The sequence below is a fragment of the Pristiophorus japonicus genome, chromosome 12 (genome assembly GCF_044704955.1).
Source record: "Pristiophorus japonicus isolate sPriJap1 chromosome 12, sPriJap1.hap1, whole genome shotgun sequence".
NCBI lineage: Eukaryota > Metazoa > Chordata > Chondrichthyes > Pristiophoridae > Pristiophorus > Pristiophorus japonicus.
The window spans coordinates 202,057,448-202,077,929 of NC_091988.1; the positions used below are offsets into that span (position 1 = coordinate 202,057,448).

At 41.5% G+C, this 20,482-nt stretch overlaps 1 protein-coding gene across 16 annotated transcripts in view; it reads right to left on the reverse strand.

The window, feature by feature from the left end:
• LOC139277660 (death-inducer obliterator 1-like) overlaps positions 1-20,482 on the reverse strand; it is a 177,718-nt gene that overhangs the window by 81,539 nt on the left and 75,697 nt on the right. For 13 of the 16 annotated variants that reach the window (XM_070896433.1, XM_070896428.1, XM_070896434.1 and 10 more), the window contains 3 exons: positions 17,783-17,938; positions 5,024-5,840; positions 694-1,015 (listed from right to left, as the gene is read on the reverse strand). In XM_070896433.1, the coding sequence (XP_070752534.1) occupies positions 694-1,015; positions 5,024-5,840; positions 17,783-17,938 (1,295 nt within the window). Of the gene's footprint in view, positions 1-693; positions 1,016-5,023; positions 5,841-17,782; positions 17,939-19,317; positions 19,363-20,430 lie in introns of those variants that run through there. The other 3 variants (XM_070896436.1, XM_070896437.1, XM_070896439.1) reach the window with 3 other exon arrangements.

Sequence of the window (20,482 nt, forward strand, 5' to 3'; positions counted from 1 at the left end):
GCCTTTCTTTCCTCCTTAAAACCTACCTCTTTCTGTCCTAATGATTCAGTGTCAAATTTTGTTGGATAATGCTTGTGAAGCACCTTAGGATGTTTTACTACTTTAAAAGGTGCTATATAAATGGCAGTTGTTGTACCGGACATATGTCCAGTGACTCCTGCTGGAAAGTAACTGTATTGGATGAGGATAGGATAAATGAAGAATGGACTCTTGGTGCTGGAGGGTAGCCAGCATGTGTGGAACCATATCCCGGCATTAATCAGTTCCATGGGTGATCATCACAGTAATAAGGAAGCAAAGGGGAGAAAACTCGAAAGTAAAAATAAACCGTTGATTGCAATAGAATGTAGAAGTCCTAAAGTAATGCGAGGAGCACTGCAGTTGGGAGCAAACTATTTTACACAACTGTATTAATTAGGTCACGTAAATTTATTAAACCCAGGAGCAGGTTAATTTGCTGTAAAGGTCCAAAACACATTACTTATGGAGATTAATTCTAGTCCATTTCAAACAATGCACAAACTAACTAATTTACTGCAGGAAAACTAGATGTACACGTCACTGATGATGCACTTGACAGCACTCACTGGAGGAGAAACACAACATTTGTATTATGCCAAATAACCAAACAAAATATGACTGAATTGATTACACATATTTAAATGTTTTGCAAACTGATTGTAAACAGCATACCGGCTTAAATATTTTAATTTTCTTCTTGCCACTTGGATTGGCTGCTTTCTCAATCCTGCCTTTTATTCCCTGGTCAGTGGGAGAGTTTCCATCACGCTTTCCTGCTGTGGTATTTGGGTCGTCGGTGTTTGCCAGCATTGGTTTGCTTTCCTGTTGACCAGACCGCATTTCTGTGGCTCCTGAGCCTTTGCTTGGAGGGGGACTACAATCGGGGCAGATGTAGTCCTCTCCATTGCGTTCCAGTAAGCGTCCTCTTGCCATTGTAATACCCACACAGTCGCCGTGGAACCACTCTTCACAGCGATCGCAGCAAATCATAAACCTGCCAAGAAACTCTGAATCAGCACGCTACACATCCACAGTATTGCATAAATCAGAAACCAGTCTCGCCATGGATAATATACCCATCAAACAAACAAAATACACTGCAAATATCTAGCGTGACTTGTAATTTATAATGCATATGCTTTCCACCGTATGTAGGAAATTTTGAACAGCAGCACTAATATAAATTCCAAAAAATGTTGATGTTAATGCTCCCTCTAAGTGCGCAGTAATGGAAAGGTCCCACACTCACCGGCTTTTACATTGTAAATACTGCGCAGGCGGAGATATTTGAAGGGATCTTGCATTGAAAGAAACAGGCGGCACAGGACAAAGCGCAGCTTATAGGGGCATCGTTGACATGCTTGGGGAAGTTAGCTAAAATGTGAAACTGCGCAAATCTCAAGAAAATCTTTAAAATGAGCAAAGTTTACTGAACAAATTAAAAAAGACCTGCACAGGTTTCTTTTCAGAGTTAATAATTAAAACACATTAACAGGTATAATTATAACAGCACCAAAGACAACAGGGTCTCCTTGTTCAAGCGATATGGAAATGCTGACTTTCAAAATACATGCACTAATGTTTATATACAATTTGGTGAAATAAATACCTACTGCATCAAAGGAAAATTAAGTGCTCAATTTTCCCAATTATCTGCACCTTTTTTTGGCATGCACCTTTTTTTGGGAGTAAATTAAAATCTCCCAAGTTTCCCCAATGTTTCTGCACCAACGTAATTCACTTGGGTACAATTTTTTTTGGCTACAATTGTTTTACCTCATTGGGGACGTAACATGGCACCCGCGCCAATTCTGGCTATTTATGCACGTGTGGCCAACTACGATTTTTCTTAAGATGTCATACGTGCCCGTTCTGAAAAACCTTCTGGGCAGTTAACAAAATTAGCGCAGGTAAGAGAACCAGCGGAGAAGATCCAGTTCCACGGCCGGGACAGCAGCGGCAGAGAGAGGGGGTAATTATAACCTCTGTTATTCCGACTCTAATCCCTTGATTTGTCTACAGATTCCTCTTTTATTTACGGGTTCTGTAGTACAACTCCATTACTGTAACAACTCCTTTTTGTCTTTAATCTCAAATTCACTTTAATTTGCGACTTTTGGTCTGGGCTAGGAGCATCAGCTTCCGGGGGGTGGTGGGGGCCTTTTGGCTTGGGCTAGGAGTGGCACCTGCCGGGGGAAGAGAAGAGGGGGGCCTTTCCAATTCAGTTTACAGGATAGACTTTTGGCACAATATTTTCAAGTTGGTAAGCTGCCGCCTTAAATAGCTGCAAGGAGCAAGTGCAGGTTGCTGTGAACTGTCCAGAATGTCTTGTACGTTTCACCTTCCAGCCTCAGCCCGCATTGTGTCCCTTGTTATCCTGGCAACCTGATCTTTTTGGCGCACATCTTGGCTCCACCCACAGAGCTTAAGGACAATGTGCGCCGGGGCCACATTCACAAGTTAAAACGGGGAAACTTTCAACTTTTTTTTGGCATAGTTGGGCCCCCCAAAAAAATGGGTGTAACTCTTCAAATATGCCAAAAAATGGCATGGGGGAAAATTGAGCCCAATGTTCTTAAGTTAGACTATCAAGATAAAAGGGATTTATCAGCAGTGAATCACCTGCTACAACAGGGTTTTTTTGTATTCAGCTGAAGTGAAACCCTTTGTAGCTTCCAGTCTGAAAGTAAACATTGCAGTAATTTGATCTTTTATTTTAAACCAACATCGAATTAAATAAGTATTTTTCCAGTTCCAATCGGGCACATGCAGACACAATTATCAACTGATCACTTCTGCCTGTATACTATGGCACCTACCCTTGACATTCAACGGCATTACCATCGCTGAATCCAACACCAACATCCTGGGGGTTACCATTGACCAGAAACTTAACTGGACCAGCCGCATAAATACTGTGGCAACAAGAGCAGGTCAGAGGCTGGGTATTCTGCGGCGAGTGTCTCACCTCTTGACTCCCCAAAGCCTTTCCACCATCTACAAGGCGCAAGTTGGGAGTGTGATGGAATACTCTCCACTTGCCTGGATGAGTGCAGCTCCAACAACACAAGAAGCTCGACACTATCCAGGACAAAGCAGCCCGCTTGATCAGTACCCCATCCACCACCTTCAACATTCACTCCCTCCACCAGCGGTACACCGTGGCTGCAGTGTGTACCATCTACAAGATGCACTGCAGCAACTCTCCAAGGCTTCTGCGGCAGCACCTCGCAAACCCGTGACCTCTACCACCTACCAGGCGCATGAGAACACCATCACCTCCACCGTTCCCCTCCAAGTCACACACCATCTTGACTTGGAAATGTAACGGCTGTTCTTTCACCGTCGCTGGGTCAAAATCCAAAAACCTCCTATATAACAGCACTGTGGGAGTAGTTTCACCACATGGACGCAGCGGCTCAAGGCGCTGGCTCACCACCTTCTCAAGGGCAATTAGGGATGGGCTATAAATGCTGGTCAGTGATGCCCACATCTCATGAATTAATTAGAAAAAAAAACTGCCTTTCGCCAAAGTATAGTGCTAATTTTTTTCACTTCACACTGAATTTCATCTGCCACTTTTTTGCCCATTCCACTATCTTATCAATATCCGTTAGCCGCATCCTTTGGTCCTCTGTTATGCCTCCTATTTAAGTGTGCTCTGCAAATTTGGACACCACTCCTTATATCCAAATCATTGACAGTCAATGTACAAGCGGTTGCTGAATAGTGAACACTGTTACCCAGTTCAAACCACTGACAACTGCTCTCAACTCTTTCCTCCCTTTAAACCAGCACTTCATTTAATTTTCTACCCTTCCCTTAATCCCATATCCCTTAATCTTCTTCAATAATGTCCTGAGATATTGTGTCGTAGGCTCTCAAGTCCTGTAGACTCCACTTATCTCATCCACCATATTTGTCACCATCTCAAAGAACTCACTCACGATGTCAAACATGATCTTTTCTGCAATCAATTGTCTGCTTCTAATTGTTTTCTCTCATCTAGATGAGAAGTTTTGACAGTAGAAAAAGAGAAAAACTATTCCCTCTGGCGAATGGGTCAGTAACCAGAGGTTGTAGATTTAAAATCATCGGCAAAAGATCTAGACGGAAGATGAGGAGAAATGATTTCACTCGAGTGTTGTTAGGATCTGGAATGCTCTGTGAAAAGGTGGTAAAAGATTCCATCAACAATTTTAAAAAGGAGTTGGACAGCATGAGAAACTTACACGGTCACTGACAAAAGGTGGGGATGTGGGACTAATCACAATTGCTCTTTTAAAGAACAGGCACAGGTACCACGGTTCGAATGGCCTCCTTCTGTGCTGTAAGTTTCTATGATTTTGGTTTTCCTACATTCCAACAGCGACTCCACTTCAAGTGCTTCACTTGGCTGTGAAGCGATTTAAGGTGCCCCAAGGACGTGAGCAGCCCTACTTAAATACTTAATTTGTTTTTGTTGATTCATTCGTTCCCAGACCCAAGGGTCTCTTCCCCAATATTCCCACATCTCAGCAGCACTCCACTACGCCCAGACCCCACCAACGTTCCCACGACTGATGTGACCAGCCCTCTCCCATTGTCAGCCTCTCACTTCTGCAACTGGGAATATCGTCCTGTATATTTTGGGGTTCAAGAGAAGGCAACAAGGACTACTCCAGAGTAATGCTAAAACTTTGTTTGAGGTTTTAAGTTGCTTGATTATGGTAAATTATATCCATTTTTATTTAGGCCCCACCGCACAATGCATTTTGCATGCTTCAAATGGTGCAACAGCAGAAGATGGCAATCCAGCTTCAAATGCGACACGGTTGACAGCTTCTAGATGAACAAAGCATGAAGTGAAAGCACGAAAGAGAGAATTTGTCATTTGTAAATGCAAGCACCATTTCATTAATAAATGAGGCATCTTAATAAAATAGACTGTTGTTTCAATGTTCGTTTTGCCATAAATTGGAGCCAAGCATATGAATGCAGCTTCCTGAATCTCGACACCTACCTGTTATGATGTGGTTGCCTACATATACAATACAATTTATCTGGATCATTATAGTCGTTGTCTGACTGGCTGACCGAGCTTTCATCATCTTCTGTCTCTGACTTAACTCCAGATTGTGATTTGGATTCTTTTTCCTTCGGAGTACTGCCACTTTTACTGCCTTTCTTTACAGGAGTAATTGTTGGCTTCTTAGTTTTTGCAGTGCCTAGAAACTTCGATTCCTTTCTGGATTGATTTTCCTCAGAGCACGTTTCCTGCTTTATCTGGGTACTCTGTGGTGAATCAGGCTGCCCTTGACCACGCCGCTTTCTCAGCTGATTCTGGAGCTCCTTCAGTGTAAGTTCATCACTGTCGCTGTTGGTGCTGCTGTCTTCATCAGAGTTAGCCACCTCATTCATTACTGCAAGTATACCAACAGAGCCCAGTTCTGTGGCCAAGTCTAGAGGCCGAACACCTTTTTCATCTGTTTCCACACTACCATCGGACCCTGTCCCTGCCTCAGAAGTTGCAATGGACCCAAATTCACCACCATCCTCAAGGTCCGTCATTCGGCGATAACGCTTTTGAGCTGCTGAAATAAATTCTTGAACTCGTACAGATCGCTGAGTCTGTCGCCTGCTCCTTCGCAGTAAGGGGGTTAATTGGTCAGAGTTCTCACTCAGGGCAGTGTCAGAGTTCTCGGCATCCGCAGCATTCTCACGTTTTGCAATAGTTGTCTGTCGAAATCCCCACGTCTTTTTAAATTCTTTACTGCTTGGGTGGATAATTCTTGCAGACTGATCTTTGTTTTCATCCACTTTACTCTCCACTACGGCTACTGTAAAGATGCAAATAAATACAGGAAACAATCACATTGTAGTCAACCAATTTTGACTTTACCACCCAAAGTATGCATTCAAACCATTTTGAAACTCCCAAATGAAAATGGATTCTGCTCTTCATCGGGACAGGTAATGTGGGTGTGGGGGAGAGAGAATCTACAGTGAGAACTGATGAAGTCTTTGGAGCTCTGCTAGATTACCTTTGAGGATGAATGAGTAAATTAAATGGGTCAGTGATTGGGTTATGCATGTTTTGTGGACGTGGCAGATTTGATGGGCGTGTCCATTCCAATTAATCATAAATTCACCAGGATGGTGCCTCGGTGGGAAACCATAGGTGTGAAGAAATATTGAGATACTGGGACTATTTCCACTGAAGTAGAGAAGGACAAGAGGACAAACGAGGGAGATTTAAAAAAAAAATCATGAATAAATGTTGAGTGTGAGAATCGGGAAAGACTGTTTCCTCACATCTTAGCGTTCCTGGTTTAGAGAAATGAAAACAGCTTGGATCCTGGTGCCCATTGCCAGCAATGGCACTTCTGGAAATGTGTCGTGTGAAACGGAAGAATCAGGATTGTTCTTGAACAACTGCTGCTGGGCACAGTCCCAGAGGGTGATCTCTGTCTCTAGTACCATAACCAAGTTTCAGAAAGAATTGATGGAAATGAAAAAAGGTTACAACTGTGAGAAAAGCCACTGATTTAGAATGATTGAGTAAGTCTATTTTCTCGCCTTCCTTTCTCACGTACCTCACTTGTATCATGTGCACTTACTTCATACTTTCTCACATTTTATTTTTCTCTCGTGTACCTGACACGCGTTCCCTTTTCTCCTTTCTTTCGCGTGCATTCCCTGTTCTTCACCACCCCCGCTTCCCCCTCACATATGCAGGCCTGACTATTCCCGTTTCTCACACATCCTCTTCTCTCATATTTCCTCCCCTTTTGCCCAACACCCACACCCCCTCACACGATCATACCCCTAATCTCGTACTTTGCACCTCTCTCACATTCACACCCAAGCATCCAACTTCGGCACACCTCCCTGCCGCACTCATGCTTCTCACCCTTTCTAAGATAAAGAATATAAACTTAAAATGTAATTATAACTTGACCAACATTTACAGTAAGAATAGAACAGCAGGAAGGGTTGGTAACATCCACTTCATGAAGGACGGAGGAGTTGAGCTGCAAACTCAAATACTTTTCTTATACACAACTGAATGGCGTTTTTAAAAAAATAATAATTCTGGATTGTGGGCATCACTGTTCAAGCCAGCATTTATTGCCCATCCTTAGTTGTCTGGATGAGTGAGTGGTTAGATAGGCCGCTACAGAGGGAAGTTAAGAGTCAACCACGTTGATGTGGGACTAGAGTCACATACAGGCCAGACCGGGTGAGGACGGCAGGTTTCCTTCCCGTAAGGACATTAGTGAACCAGTTAGAGTTTTTTTTGACAATCCAAAAGCTTCATGGTTATTTTTATGGATATCAGTTCACCCCCTGTATTACTAGTCCAGTAACATAACCACTGCACCAAGTGTCTCAAACTAAAGTTACTCAAGCTCAAGAACTCAGAACTTGGTGGAGTTGGAGACAATCTGACACATTGTGGGAGGGAGAAAAGACTTGAGCAACAGCTTCCAAGGGTAGTCATCCTGCTGACAGATAGATGCGTAAATGGTAGCATAAGGAGTGGTGACAATCTACATCAGAGAAGTCAAAGAGGGACAGGCAAAAGCAGCAGTGCCCAGAGCAAATTACTCCCTCCAAAACATTTGAAGCACTGGCTTGCTGTGGGAAGGATGAAACTGGGCAGAACCATTATTAAATGGTACCAAAACATATTACTGGGTCTGGGGCAATGGGGCAAAATGATTAGAAATTTAGTTCAGAATGCAATAGGAGGAGATTATTTGATAATTGGAGGAGCGGACATTTTGATCTTCCCAGTCCAGGTGAGTTGCTTCCCATATGATAGGGTAAAGGGAAGCAACAGTTTGGATAGACTGGAAGAGATAATGAGGGGGCGGGGGGGGGGGGGGGGGGGGGAAAGAGAGAGAGCAGTCAATCATTGTGGCCCATGTGGGAATTAATACAGAAAAGTCCTGCAAAAGGAGTTTAGAAAGCAGGCTTCGGAGTAGGACTTCAAGAATGATTATTCTTTGGATTACTGTCCAGCCATGAGCTAGAATAGGGGCCAGGAATAAGAGTTTCTGTTTGATGGGACATTGGCACCAGTATTAGCAAAATGAGGAACTATTCTGCAAGGATGGGCTATGGCGAAACAGGAAGGGAGCTAATGTAGCAGCGAACAATGAGGAGTAATTTAAATTACAATGGAATCAGGTGGGGAAAATAAAATGAGCAAGTAGAGAAGATTAAATAAATAACACAAATAACAATAGAATTTAGCAAAAGAAACAGCTTGCAGACAGATGAGAGTTAGAGGAAGAAAATCAAATAGAACAGCATCAAGGTAAAGACGGAAACAAAACAAAATAAGCATGGGAGCAGAAGCATTATAACCAAGCAAAAGAAATGTGAAGTGCATGTGCTGCAATGCTCATGGTGGAAAATAAACTGAGGCAATTAGAAACAGTTCTATCACAGCAAGTTATAGATTTCATTGCATGAGCAGAAACTTGGCTGCAAACTGGGGAGGAGTGCAAAATAAATGCACCAGGTTATAATATTTTTAAGTGGGACAGAAGAGGCAGGGAAGGAGTGGCAAAATTGAAGGAGGGAATATATGCTGTAGAGGACTGTTAAACTCAAAAAGTCAAAGTCAATATGGTTAGAGATCAAAGATAAAGTCAGGATTGCTACCATTAGTGCAATTGCCAGACTCCCAAATTGTGGTACAGAAATTTGTAGAGATCAGGAAGATGAGTAGGAATAATGAAATAATTGTTTTAGATTGTATTGACCCACTCGCTGATTGAGAAAGCGAGGAAGTAAACCGACCTTAAAATGTGCACAGAACCTGTTCCTCAAGAAGTATATCTGAATACTTACAAGGAGGCACGTTGCTAGATCTTGTTTTAAGCAAAACAGATTAGGTAGCTAAGTTAAGGGTGGGTAAGCACCTCATGGGCAGTGACCATAAAATAAGGTTTAGGGTGCAACTAGAAAGGGAAACGGGGAACATAAGCACCAGATTGGAATAGGACAGATTTTAGAAGATGAATGAGCTAGGTGAGGTGATGTGGAGTAATAAGGAAAATTGGCACACAGGATTATAAATCAACGAGATTTTTTTATATTAAAGAAGAAACTGCAAAAATGAATATATATATTATATATATATATATAAAATTTAAAAAGACTTAAAGTTTTGGGTTGCAGTTGATAAATTTAAGAGGTTAGAAACAAATCAATATTGTAAAAGGCATATAGTTATGATAAAAATATGAGGTTAAGAAAGAGATAAGGAAAACAAAGTATATAAGAGTATAAAATTACAAAATATTAGAAACAGTAAAGCATTCTACAACTATATCATTAAAAAGAAAATTGGTAAATGTGCAGTCGAACCAGAGAGGATAGGATAGTGAGTCAGTAGAGGATGAACATAAAATGGCGAGGATACTTCATAAAAGTATTCTGCATCAATGGTTACAATATAGGATATGGGGGGGGGGGGGGGGGGGTTCATTCTGAATTGGTTAAAAGCAAGATGAGAGATAAAACAAATAAAACACTATTGGAGAAGTTAGTTAAGCTAAAGGAGGACAAAGTGCCAGGTTATGGGATACATCCAAGGATCCCGAGGGAAATGGGGGAAGAAGTAGCCGAGGACCTGGAAATTATATTTTGTAGTTCCACTGGTTGTGGATATGTACCAGAGTACTAATATCTATTTTCCAAAAGGGAAACAGTTAGCTGAGATAATTACAGTTTAATGTTTAATCGGGAAATTCCTGAAATCTTTCATTAAAAGATGACATTCCTAAATATCAAGGGCAATTAGGGTTGGGCAATAAATGCCAGCGACACCCACGGAACAAATTTTTTAAAAATCCATAAGGAGAAAATAACTAGAAGCAGCAAACAGATTGCAGAAAGAAAAATTGTGCTTCACGAATCTGACTGCATTGAGGAAGTAACAGATATGGTAGGGAAAATGTAGTGGATTAGGTGAAAATGGACATTGAGAACATCTTTGACAAGGTATTACACGGCAGACTACTGGAGAAGATTAAAGGATATGAATTGGAAGAGGACAGAAAATTGGCATGGATTAAAAACTGGTCAGAAGTGGGAAAGAGTAGGGGTGAAGGACAGTTTCTCAGTGGTTGGAAGTGGGTAGCAATATCCCATCAGGTTTTGCTCTACGACAACTTCTGTTCACTGTGTACATCAATGACTTGTGTCAATGGCTGGAGGGTAGTAGTGTCCAAACTTACAAACTATACTAAAATAGAAGACATGCTAAATAAGTCTGAGGGCAAAAGAAAGCTGCAAGCCAAGATTGCAAGACACACACACACAAACTGTAGAACACATTGCTGGAGTTAGTGATTAATACAGAGACCACGTTAACATTTAAGATGACAATCTATTGAACAAAATTTGGTAGAAGTGGAATAAACTTAAATCAAGCAAGTACACGAAGTTTGTAGCACAATACATTTTTTGAATATATGACTGAATAACAGAAGCATCACAGAATATGATTTGCAATCTTTCTGATGCTTTAAAATATCCATCTTTAATTTACATACATAATTTGATGTACATGAGCAATTCATTTTTGTATTCATTAAAAGAAATTTAGAGAAGGTAACCTAAACATTGTAATGTAGGCAAACAAGCAGACTTGGCAGTTTCTTAGCCCATCGACTCAATTGGTAACAATCCTACTGCATCCAATCACTCTGCTAACCTGGTTCGACAACTAAATATTTTAGAATGACAAGAAATGCATTCTGTATCATTTAAGGGGACCTTGAACACAAGGTTTGTTAATCACTGCCCCCGACTAGAGCCTTTTAATTTATCGTCACTCCTTTAAAATCACCAAAACAAGCCAAGCTAGCTCATTTCTAGTGATTCCATGGAAACTGAATTTCAGGAAGTGTGAGGTAGCCTCTGAGTCAGAAGATTGAGAAACCCCACTCTCGAGAACTTGTGCACATAATCTAGGCAGACACTTCAGTGCAGTAACATGGGAGTGCTGCACTATTGGAAGTGCTGTCTTTCCGATCAGGCGATAAACCGAGGCCCCGCCTGCCCTGTCGGTTTATCCCCAACAGCTAAAATCTATGTGGTTTTAAAAGATCCCTTGCCACTATTCGAAGACCAGGGGAGTTCTTCTTGTGCCCTGGCCAACAGTGATCCCGCAACAGCATCAAAAAATAGATTATATGGTCATTTATTTCATTGCAGTTTGTGGGCGATTGCTGTGTGCAAATTAGCTGCTTGTTTCCCTAAAAAAAACGTGTTTAGGTTACCTTCTCTCAATGGGTTGATTTTATTTTTATCTGGAACATTTCTTAACTGGTGGCTTGCAAATTCAATGTTTTTATCTGAACACAACATTTAGATTGATTTTCTATACTGCAATGACTGTTAGTCAGTTTCTACTTATGACCATTTATATTAGATGAAAGTGCTACGATTTACATTGATCACCTGGGAGTTGTGTTCGCAGGGCAAGCAAGTGCAAATATATTTGTTAGCAATGTTTTATCAGGAAGGCTCCAGTTTAAGTGTTATTAGATGATCTCAGTTGGTCCTATGATAGGATGCTATCACTGGCATTAACACTCCTGGATTTGGGAGGATTGGGGGGGAATCAACTGTAGGTCCTGCTTCTGATTACTATCAAGTGACGAATGCCAGAAATGCACGTGGATGCTGGCAGACCACGCTTTGCTGTTATACCCTTAGTGCCCTACAGGGTAGATGCTGGGGGGGGGGGGAATGTTTCCCCTGGCTAGGAGTCGAGAACCAGGGGTCACAGTCTCAGAATAAGAGGTCGGCCATTTAGGACGAAGATGAGGAGAAATTTCTTCACTCACTCAGAGGATTGTGAATCTTGAAATTCTCTACCCGAGAGAGCTGTGGATGCTCAGTTGTTGAGTATATTCAAGACAGAGATCGCTAAGTTTTTGGATATTAAGTGAATCAATGGATATGGGGAGAGTGCGGGAAGGTGGAGTTGAGGCAGAAGATCAACTATGACATTGAATAGCAGAGCAGACTCGAAGAGCCGAATGGTCTACCCCTGCTCCTACTTATGTTTTTATGCTCAAATAGATACACAGTATTCACCATCTGGGCTGACAGTTAAAGAATGACCACTTAGGCACAATACCTGTAGATCCTTATCACCGCTAATCCTTAATACCGTCAGTAGAAAAGGGAGGACAGAAAACTGTCCTCGTTGTCCAGCTATATGCAACTGCCATTGTATGATTCCATTCATATACAGCCACTGCATCTCCAGCTTATTGTTCCTCCCCCATGCCATAATCTCCAGCACTCCCCTCAATCATCAATCCTCTTCCCCACTTCTTTCTGATCTACACTGACCCTCGGCAGCATCATCCGTAGGCACCAGATAGGCTTCCACACATATGCCGACTAAAACCTACCTCTCCACCGTTTCTTCATACTGCCTTCGTGCTCAAATGGCTGTCCAACATGAAATCCTGGATGAGTCACAACTTCAGCTCATCACTGGCAAGACCAAAGCCATCGTTTGCAGCCCCGGCATAATCTTCGCTCCCTTCCCACTGGTTCAGTTCCCCTCCCAGGCCGAACCAGTTTGTTCATAATCTTGATATCCGGTTCAACTCCAAGCAGAGCTTCAAGCCTCACACCCTTATCCATGACAAGACCGCTAACATCTACCTTAGCAACACTTCTATGCCCTTTTCTATTGAAACCCATATACGCCTTTATCACCTCCACACTCAACTGTCAATGCTATTCCATACTCCATGCGCAAACTCCAAATGGTCCAAAATTCTGTTACACATAGCCTGTCCCGCTTGCCCATTACTCCCATCCTCCCTGACCGTTAGCGGGTTTCCATTCCACATTGCATAAAATTCAAAAACCTTGTGCTCCTCTAAGTCTCTGCAGAAAATTGCACTACTCTATCTCTGGAATCTTCTTCAGTCCCATAGACTGTCCTAAATATTCCATTCCTCAGACAAGCCTTCCATGCTTTACTTCCTATATATCAGTAAGTTGTCTAGATAGGAGCAGGCAGTTGTAAAGGAACACAGACAGACTGAGTGAGTAGACAAAACAATGGTAGATGGAATTCAATGTGGAGAAGTGTGGTCAGCGACTTTTGGTCAGAGAAAGACAGATTGGAATTTGTTCTCAACAGTGAGAGACTAGCAGCTGTAGTTGAGCAAAGGGATTTGGGTGCCATTGTGCAGAAATCACCAAAAAACAAGTTCACAAGTACAAAATAGAATCAAAAGGCTAATGAAATGCTGGCCTTTATCTAAAGGCAGTTGGAATACAAAAGTGAGAAAATGCTGCTTCAGTCTTGGTAAGATCCCATCTGGAGTAGTGCATTCAATTTTGGGCACAAAACCTCAGGAAAGATACATTGGCTTTAGAGAGGGTATAATACAGATTCACCAAAATGATACCATGGCTAAAAGGATCAAATTACGATAACAGGTTGAATAAACCTGGCTTGATCTCCCTAGAGTATAGACAGTTGAGCAGTGATCTAATTGAGGTTTTTGTTTAAATGAAGGATTGGATAGGGTAGTTACAGAAGAAACTCTTTCCTCTGGTGGGGGAATCCAGAACAAGGGGGCATAATCTTAAAATGAGTGCCAGGCCATTTAAGAGTGAAATCCTGGAAACACTTTTTCACATTAAAGGGTAATGGAAATATGGTACTCTTGCCTCAAAAAGCTGTGGATGCTGTGTCAATTGAAATTTTCAAGACCAAATTCAATCAATTTTTGTTAGGAAAGTGTACAAAAGGACATGGATCAAAGGCAAGTAAATGGAGTTGAGGCACAGATCAACCATGATCGAATTGAATGGCAGAACACGCTCAAGGAACTGAATGGCCTACTCCTGTTCCTATGCTCATTGGAACCCACAACTTTAATCTCCCTCATTCTGCAAGACTCACTCTTTGACCAAGCTTTTGGTCACCCCATCTAATCTCTTCCTTTGTTCCTGTCTGTTTCCCTTAAGCCTACTTGCGAAGCACCTAAGAAAGTTTCTTTAAGTTAAATTTGCTATGCAAATACAGGTTGTTACCTTTTGTCCCCCAGACTTCAAATAAAAAAGGTAAAAATTAAATGCCGAGAAGCTAAAGGAATCTGTAATAATTAAGGCCAGTTACACTTTACAGAACAGATTAATTTCTGTACCTGTGAAATTTTAATAATCTATGTACATGGACCCGCAAGTCTCTTTGGATCGCCACTGTTTCTAGCTTTTTACCATTTAGAATGTACTTTTTTCAATCCTTTTTAGGTCCAAAGTGGATGACCTCACACTTGCCTATATTGAAATCCTTCTACCAGTTTTGTAGTTTATTAATATCTCTTTGTAACTTTATGCTTCCATCTACACTGCTTGCAATACTGCCTAGCTTTGTGTCATCGGCAAACTTACATATGTGGCTCCATCATCTAAGTGGTTAATAAATATGGTAAATAGTTGAGGCCCCAACACAGATCTCTGTAGAACACCACTAGTCGCATCCTGCCAATTACAGTACCTACCCATTATCCCTAGTGTCTGTCTCCAGTGGCTCAACAATATTCCTAATCAGATCAATAATTTGCCTTCAATTCCAAGAGCTCCAACTTCAGCTGACAGTCTGCCATGGGGACCTGGTTGAATGCCTCCTGAAAGCCCGTATAAACTGCTGCAGGAGGGAGACGGTTAATTGCAGTGTGGGCAGGTACAGCAGGAGTGGCGAGGTCGGGGCAAAGGAGCGGCAAGAGTTCGTAGAGGGATGGGATTGGGGCCCAGAAGAAGCAAGGGCCCAGGGGCAGCACGGGCCAGCCCACACTGCAATATGAGCGCGCACTAGGTCCATGCAGCAGAGCTGGTCTCCAGTCGTCTTGGTTAATCCTTGCCACTGGACCAAGACCGTGTGGTGGCTGGGGTGCAACGGCCACAACACGTTAAAAAAAATCCACACACAGGCATCTTCCACCCTTCAAGATGTAGTTCGGGATCCGGAATATTAGGTCCTTCATTGAAACACCTGTGGGTCCCTTCATTGAAACACCTGTGAACTCATCCCTTTGTGGCGTGGAAAGCAAGTCATCCTCGTTTCGAGGGACTGTCTATGATGATGACAGAACAGATATGTGGAATTTGATCCCTCAAAAACTGGTACAAATTCTAGCACATCAGGTAATATTCTTAATTAGTGGCCTTGATAATACATTGCACGTAACACACCTGTATCATGTATTGGCCTACTCACTGTGAAAACCATTAGCAATCTATCTAGATTATTAAAAGTCTTGGATGTGGCATGCACTTCCCATCCACAAACCCTACATTCTGTTGTCATGATTTCTGAGTAATGCTTTGTACTTATAATATAAATCTCTATGTAAACCATTTATACTAGGAATCCCCATGTTAAAGTTTTTTCCATTGTGTGAATGTTATCAACCCGTCGCAACTGATGACACTAATGCATTCGCTTTCTCTCTTTATCTTAAAGACACTGTTTCCATTTAACTGACTTTCATGTTTTACAGTTTCCCTGCAGGTTAAACATGTAAATGTTATATCCCCTGCACTATCTGTTTTTGGTCTCCTGCCTTGGCTTCCACGTCTACACTGTTGCACTCGGCCAGCCACTCACAGGTCCACTGTTGCCCTCCTTCGGGGTGAAACACCACTGACAATCAGGTCACGGACCCTGTGCAATGCTCCTCCACTCTATCTTTGATGCAGCTTCGCACCTTAACCTGCATTTTTCCCAAATTAATGTTCACCTAGATTAATCTTCATAGTTTATAACTTATTCATAGCCCACTGTCCATTAAATGTCCACTCATTATTTTGTTCATAAATGTTGAGCCATCCCATTATATTTACTGCTGTTATTTAAATAATACATTTGGGTTCCCTCCTGTTACCTAACAATAACTTCTGGAAACATCCTGTACATATTCCTGCTCTTATTTAACACATTTTGGCCAAAACTCATTTCCTGATTGGTTCAATTATTGCACTCTGGGCAACCCATTTTATTACAAAGCCTTCCCGTTGATTTAATTTACAAACTTACTCAAACCTACTTGATTAAACAGCCGACTCCATTACTGTCAAATGGCCACTGTTTCTATATTTAATAAATTTCACAGCAACCCCATTCCATTAAATTGCCACTCTTTTAATTTAAGATATAAATTATGGGATTGCCGCTACTTTTGTTTGTTAACAGAACCTCTATGCTACTGCACTGCTTGATCTTTAAACAGGGAAACAGCTTTGGTTTAGAATCCTGTCATTCGAGGAGACAGTGGGGATCGGGAGAAAGGCAGGACAAGGGGAGAGAGCGCTTTAAACCAATGATTCTGTCTGTTAGGATAATTTATACTGTTTGCCCCCTCTACTGCACTCTCTTACATACAATCCCCAACTTGTTCATTGACCCGATATAGAAACCCTGGAACTCTTTCAAACCGACTTTTCTGTGAACCAGCATTCATTTCAAGAAAGTGGAGCAATTACACCTTAAAGGGAAGTACAACTACATTGTTTTAGATAGTATAATGCCCGACCTTATACAAACAGAGCACACTCTATCTCACCAGAAGCAGCGCCTCAAAAGAATCACGACAGAGATATAGGTTATAAAGGGATTGCCAGTTGTAAATCGAACATGCAAATGCTCAGTTTGGATTGGAAGTTGCTGCAAGTTCCCTCACAAGCTCACACATCAATATCTGACTTGGGACAGATATTGCTACTCCATTGCTGAATCTCGGAATTTTCTAACAAGCACGACTGTGGGGTGCCATTACCACAAGGACTGCAACAGTTCAAGACAACCCACCACCTTCTCAGGGCAACTAGGGTAGGCAATAATTCTGGCCTTGCCAGCATCGCCCAGAGAACAAAATAATGTTTATCCGTTAACAAAAGTGGAAAAGGAGAGAGACTTCAGACCAATTACTCAAAAGTACCCACCTAGTGTGAAACTTAAGGCTAATGATAAACTAGTCAAAATATATTATTCAAATCCTGAATAGATCACTGTTGAGGCCACATGCAGATTATGTGCAATTTTGGGCACTGTACCTTCAAAAGGGCATTGATGTATTGGACAGCATTCAAAAAGAACAGTAAGGATTATTCCAGGTCTGAGGGTTTCACATTATGAAGAATTAATCAAGGTACAAGGACAGTGTCAGCAAGCTAGTCAACTATGGGCTGCATCAAAGTCAAGGGTCGCTCCTTCCTTCACTGGAATTTCTCACTCGCGTATTTTCCAGCAACCGGTCACTGAATAGCAATCAGCAAGAGTAGCACTGGCTGGTTTTTGTCATCCCTAGCCCAGAGGCAGTCACCAACTGCTGCGCTTAACTGGAATTAATCAACAAAACACAATCCAGGAATCAATCCAGAACATCCTTCTCTGCATAACTCACTCTTACACCAGTGACCATTAGATTCTTAGAGCCAATTTCTTTTTGGACCAACATGGGCAAAATAGATCTGCTCCATTGAGAAGTATGCAAAAAAAATTGGGAAGATGTGAATCTGTCTGCAACAATCAGAGAATAACCTTGCTACATGGAATAGAAATGCAGCATTAGGGCTGAACCAAATTCCCACATGAATAATTTTTATGAGCATATAGAGGTTCAAAATGCAAACCTAACCGAATTCCAGGCCAGATAAGCAGCATAGGCTTTGGTCCAGTCCTTACAACCATTCAGCTCTCATGTCTGCATCCACTAACCTGGTGTGTGGAGACGGGGGGACTTCCTGTTGGGTTGAACGGGATTGGGCTCAGAGTTGCTGCTATTCTGTGATGATTCCCGAAGACCAGACACTCCTTCATGTTCATCTTCTTCCATTGCAGTGATGACATCTCCTACATCACGCAACCTTAGGGCTGAAATTAGCAACACTTCAGAAATTGTGCTTGCTTATATTAACTAAAATCCCAAACAGCTAAAATCAATTTGAACATAAACAATGGTCACACATTTATACAAACACTATGCTTCAACGGTAAGAAACGATTGATTCATAGTTATGTGTATAAATTATAATCGCATGCAAAGACACCAGGATCAATGTAGCCAGGTACTCATCCACGTGACTAAGTTCTTTACTTTTGGTTGCCAACCATGATTTCTATGCACCAGCCAACTCAAATGAACTACTTTTTATGTAAACACTGCCACAACTAAAAAAAAGACATTTTAAATTACAACTAAAAAGTAACAAAATTGGTCTGGAGCCTAGTGATTTGCTTCAAACACTTTCAAACATCTCTCTCCACTCATTTTCGATCTTAGATTATCAGGAAACAGATTAGCGGCTGCTTTTAAAAATCAATCGACTGAACACATCTCCCTGGAAAACCCAGGGTTTGGGACAAGTGCTTTTCTATTTCTGTATGTGAAAATGATCCAAGATGTTCAGGGTATCAGCAAACGGTTATGTCTCAAAATATACTTATGATGAACAGCCACACAACAAATGAGGTTAAAATATGTATATGCTACAATCCTGTGGTTAAAAAAAATTAAAAATCGCAAGAAAAACGTCAACTATTTGACGTCTAAATCTAGCCTGAACAATCTTCCGAGATCCTAATTAACAATCTTTTGCTAACATAACCACGACTATCATTTTGGAATGATATGTCCCCAAATAAATAATCTTTTCCATCATGCATTTAGTTGCAAACGTATATTCTACGTATATATGTTTTGCATAGGGTGCACATTTTCTGTCTGCAAATCTCCCTTCCTATGTTACGATTTCAGTCACTCTTTATGTCACCACTTAACTTTGAAACTGCCTTTGTAAGCATTTATAATAGAAACAGCTGAAGGCATAGCCACCAAATGTGGAGCAATGTGAGGAGAGGATCCACAAGAAGCCAGAGTCAAAGGAACACAGTGTTCGGGATGGAGGTTACAGAGGGGTGAGCCCATGAAGGGACTTCAACCTGAGGATTTTAAACTTTAAGTGTTGGTGGAACCAAGAGCATGGGATAAAATACAGGAAACAGAGTTTGGTTCAACTTCATTTATAAAAGATCAGCCAGGAGACTTAGTCCAGAGGTGATGTGCAATGCAGAATTTCCCAGCAAGAATCAGCAGGTTCCAGTTTAGTTGAAGCACAAAGATGTCTTCCCTTGAGCATTTGGCAGGTTTCTTTGCTTTTCCAAAACAAATGTTGAATGCTTTATTGCAAGCAAATTTAATCTCAATCTATTACTTACAGTTCTTTTTCTATTATGAATGAATTCATTTTTACCTCATGGTTAAACACCTTTGTTTAACAACACCAGTGGTTTCTTGTGTTGACATTTAGAAAGCAGACCAGGTTATTGAGAGAACATGTCTATTTTCCCATTGGAATAGTCTCATGATATTTCAGTTTGTTTTTCCAAGCGATTTAAACCTAACTGGAAAATGAATTCAAATTACTGGCTTCCTCCTGTTAGGATGTTCTTTGCAGCAAGCACTTGCCCTCTTCATTCTATCTCCAAATTCACTTTTCAAAAATAAATCTCTCTCTTTCGAGAAAGGCCATGAACCATCTTGAGCATAAAGATAATACATATATCATGGTGTTGTTCCTGGTATTCTGTTGCAGTTAGGTGGAGTGGGGCGGGGGGGGGGGGGGGGGGAGGCGGTGACAGGGCTAGACAGGACTGCTGAAAGAAAGTCAGAGATATACTCAGAAATTGGGAAGTATTTTTGTGATTCCTTTTCCAGGAAGCAAAGTATTTTCCTTGCCCACTGCAGGTAGATAAAGAAAGTTATTCTCACACTGTCATTAACGTCGTTTTCTGTGTGGCAGATCACAGCAAATATTAAACACACTCGGAACCCGGTCAAGTTTTCCAAAGGGAAACTGATCATTGCAGAATACATATTTCATAAGTATACAATAACAAAATAATTGCATTATCACCCAAGAGGAAAAATTGGAAAATGCGATGGGACAAAAATCAGATGACCGTAGGGATCTCCTGGGATCCTCTTGTAAACCTGTAGGATTTACGAACCCTGAAGCTATGCAGACACCTGCCGGTTGCATAAATCAATGTGTATACAATCTGCTGGTGCATAAACTCCTTGAATATTGCTACTTTGATTTTCCAAAGTTACTTCAGATAAAGTTCCAGATTCACCTTGCTTTGATGTTTTTAATGTAATTTTTAAAAGTCAATTCATTTAACTGTACAGTTCAAATAATGGTTCCTTGCCTCTTAATCCTGTCACCCCTCAGGCATTTTCCCTTCCTGAACTTTGGGGCAGAGGGGTGGCTCAGGATGAGTGGCAGATCTTACGCTCATCTGTCTGCCAATTTTTTTTTCAGTGGATCTGGGGTGGGCAGGGGCAGAAAAGCACCCCTACTTACCCGCTGTTTCCTTGGGCTGGGTCCCATCAGGTCAGAATACACTCACTTTAAG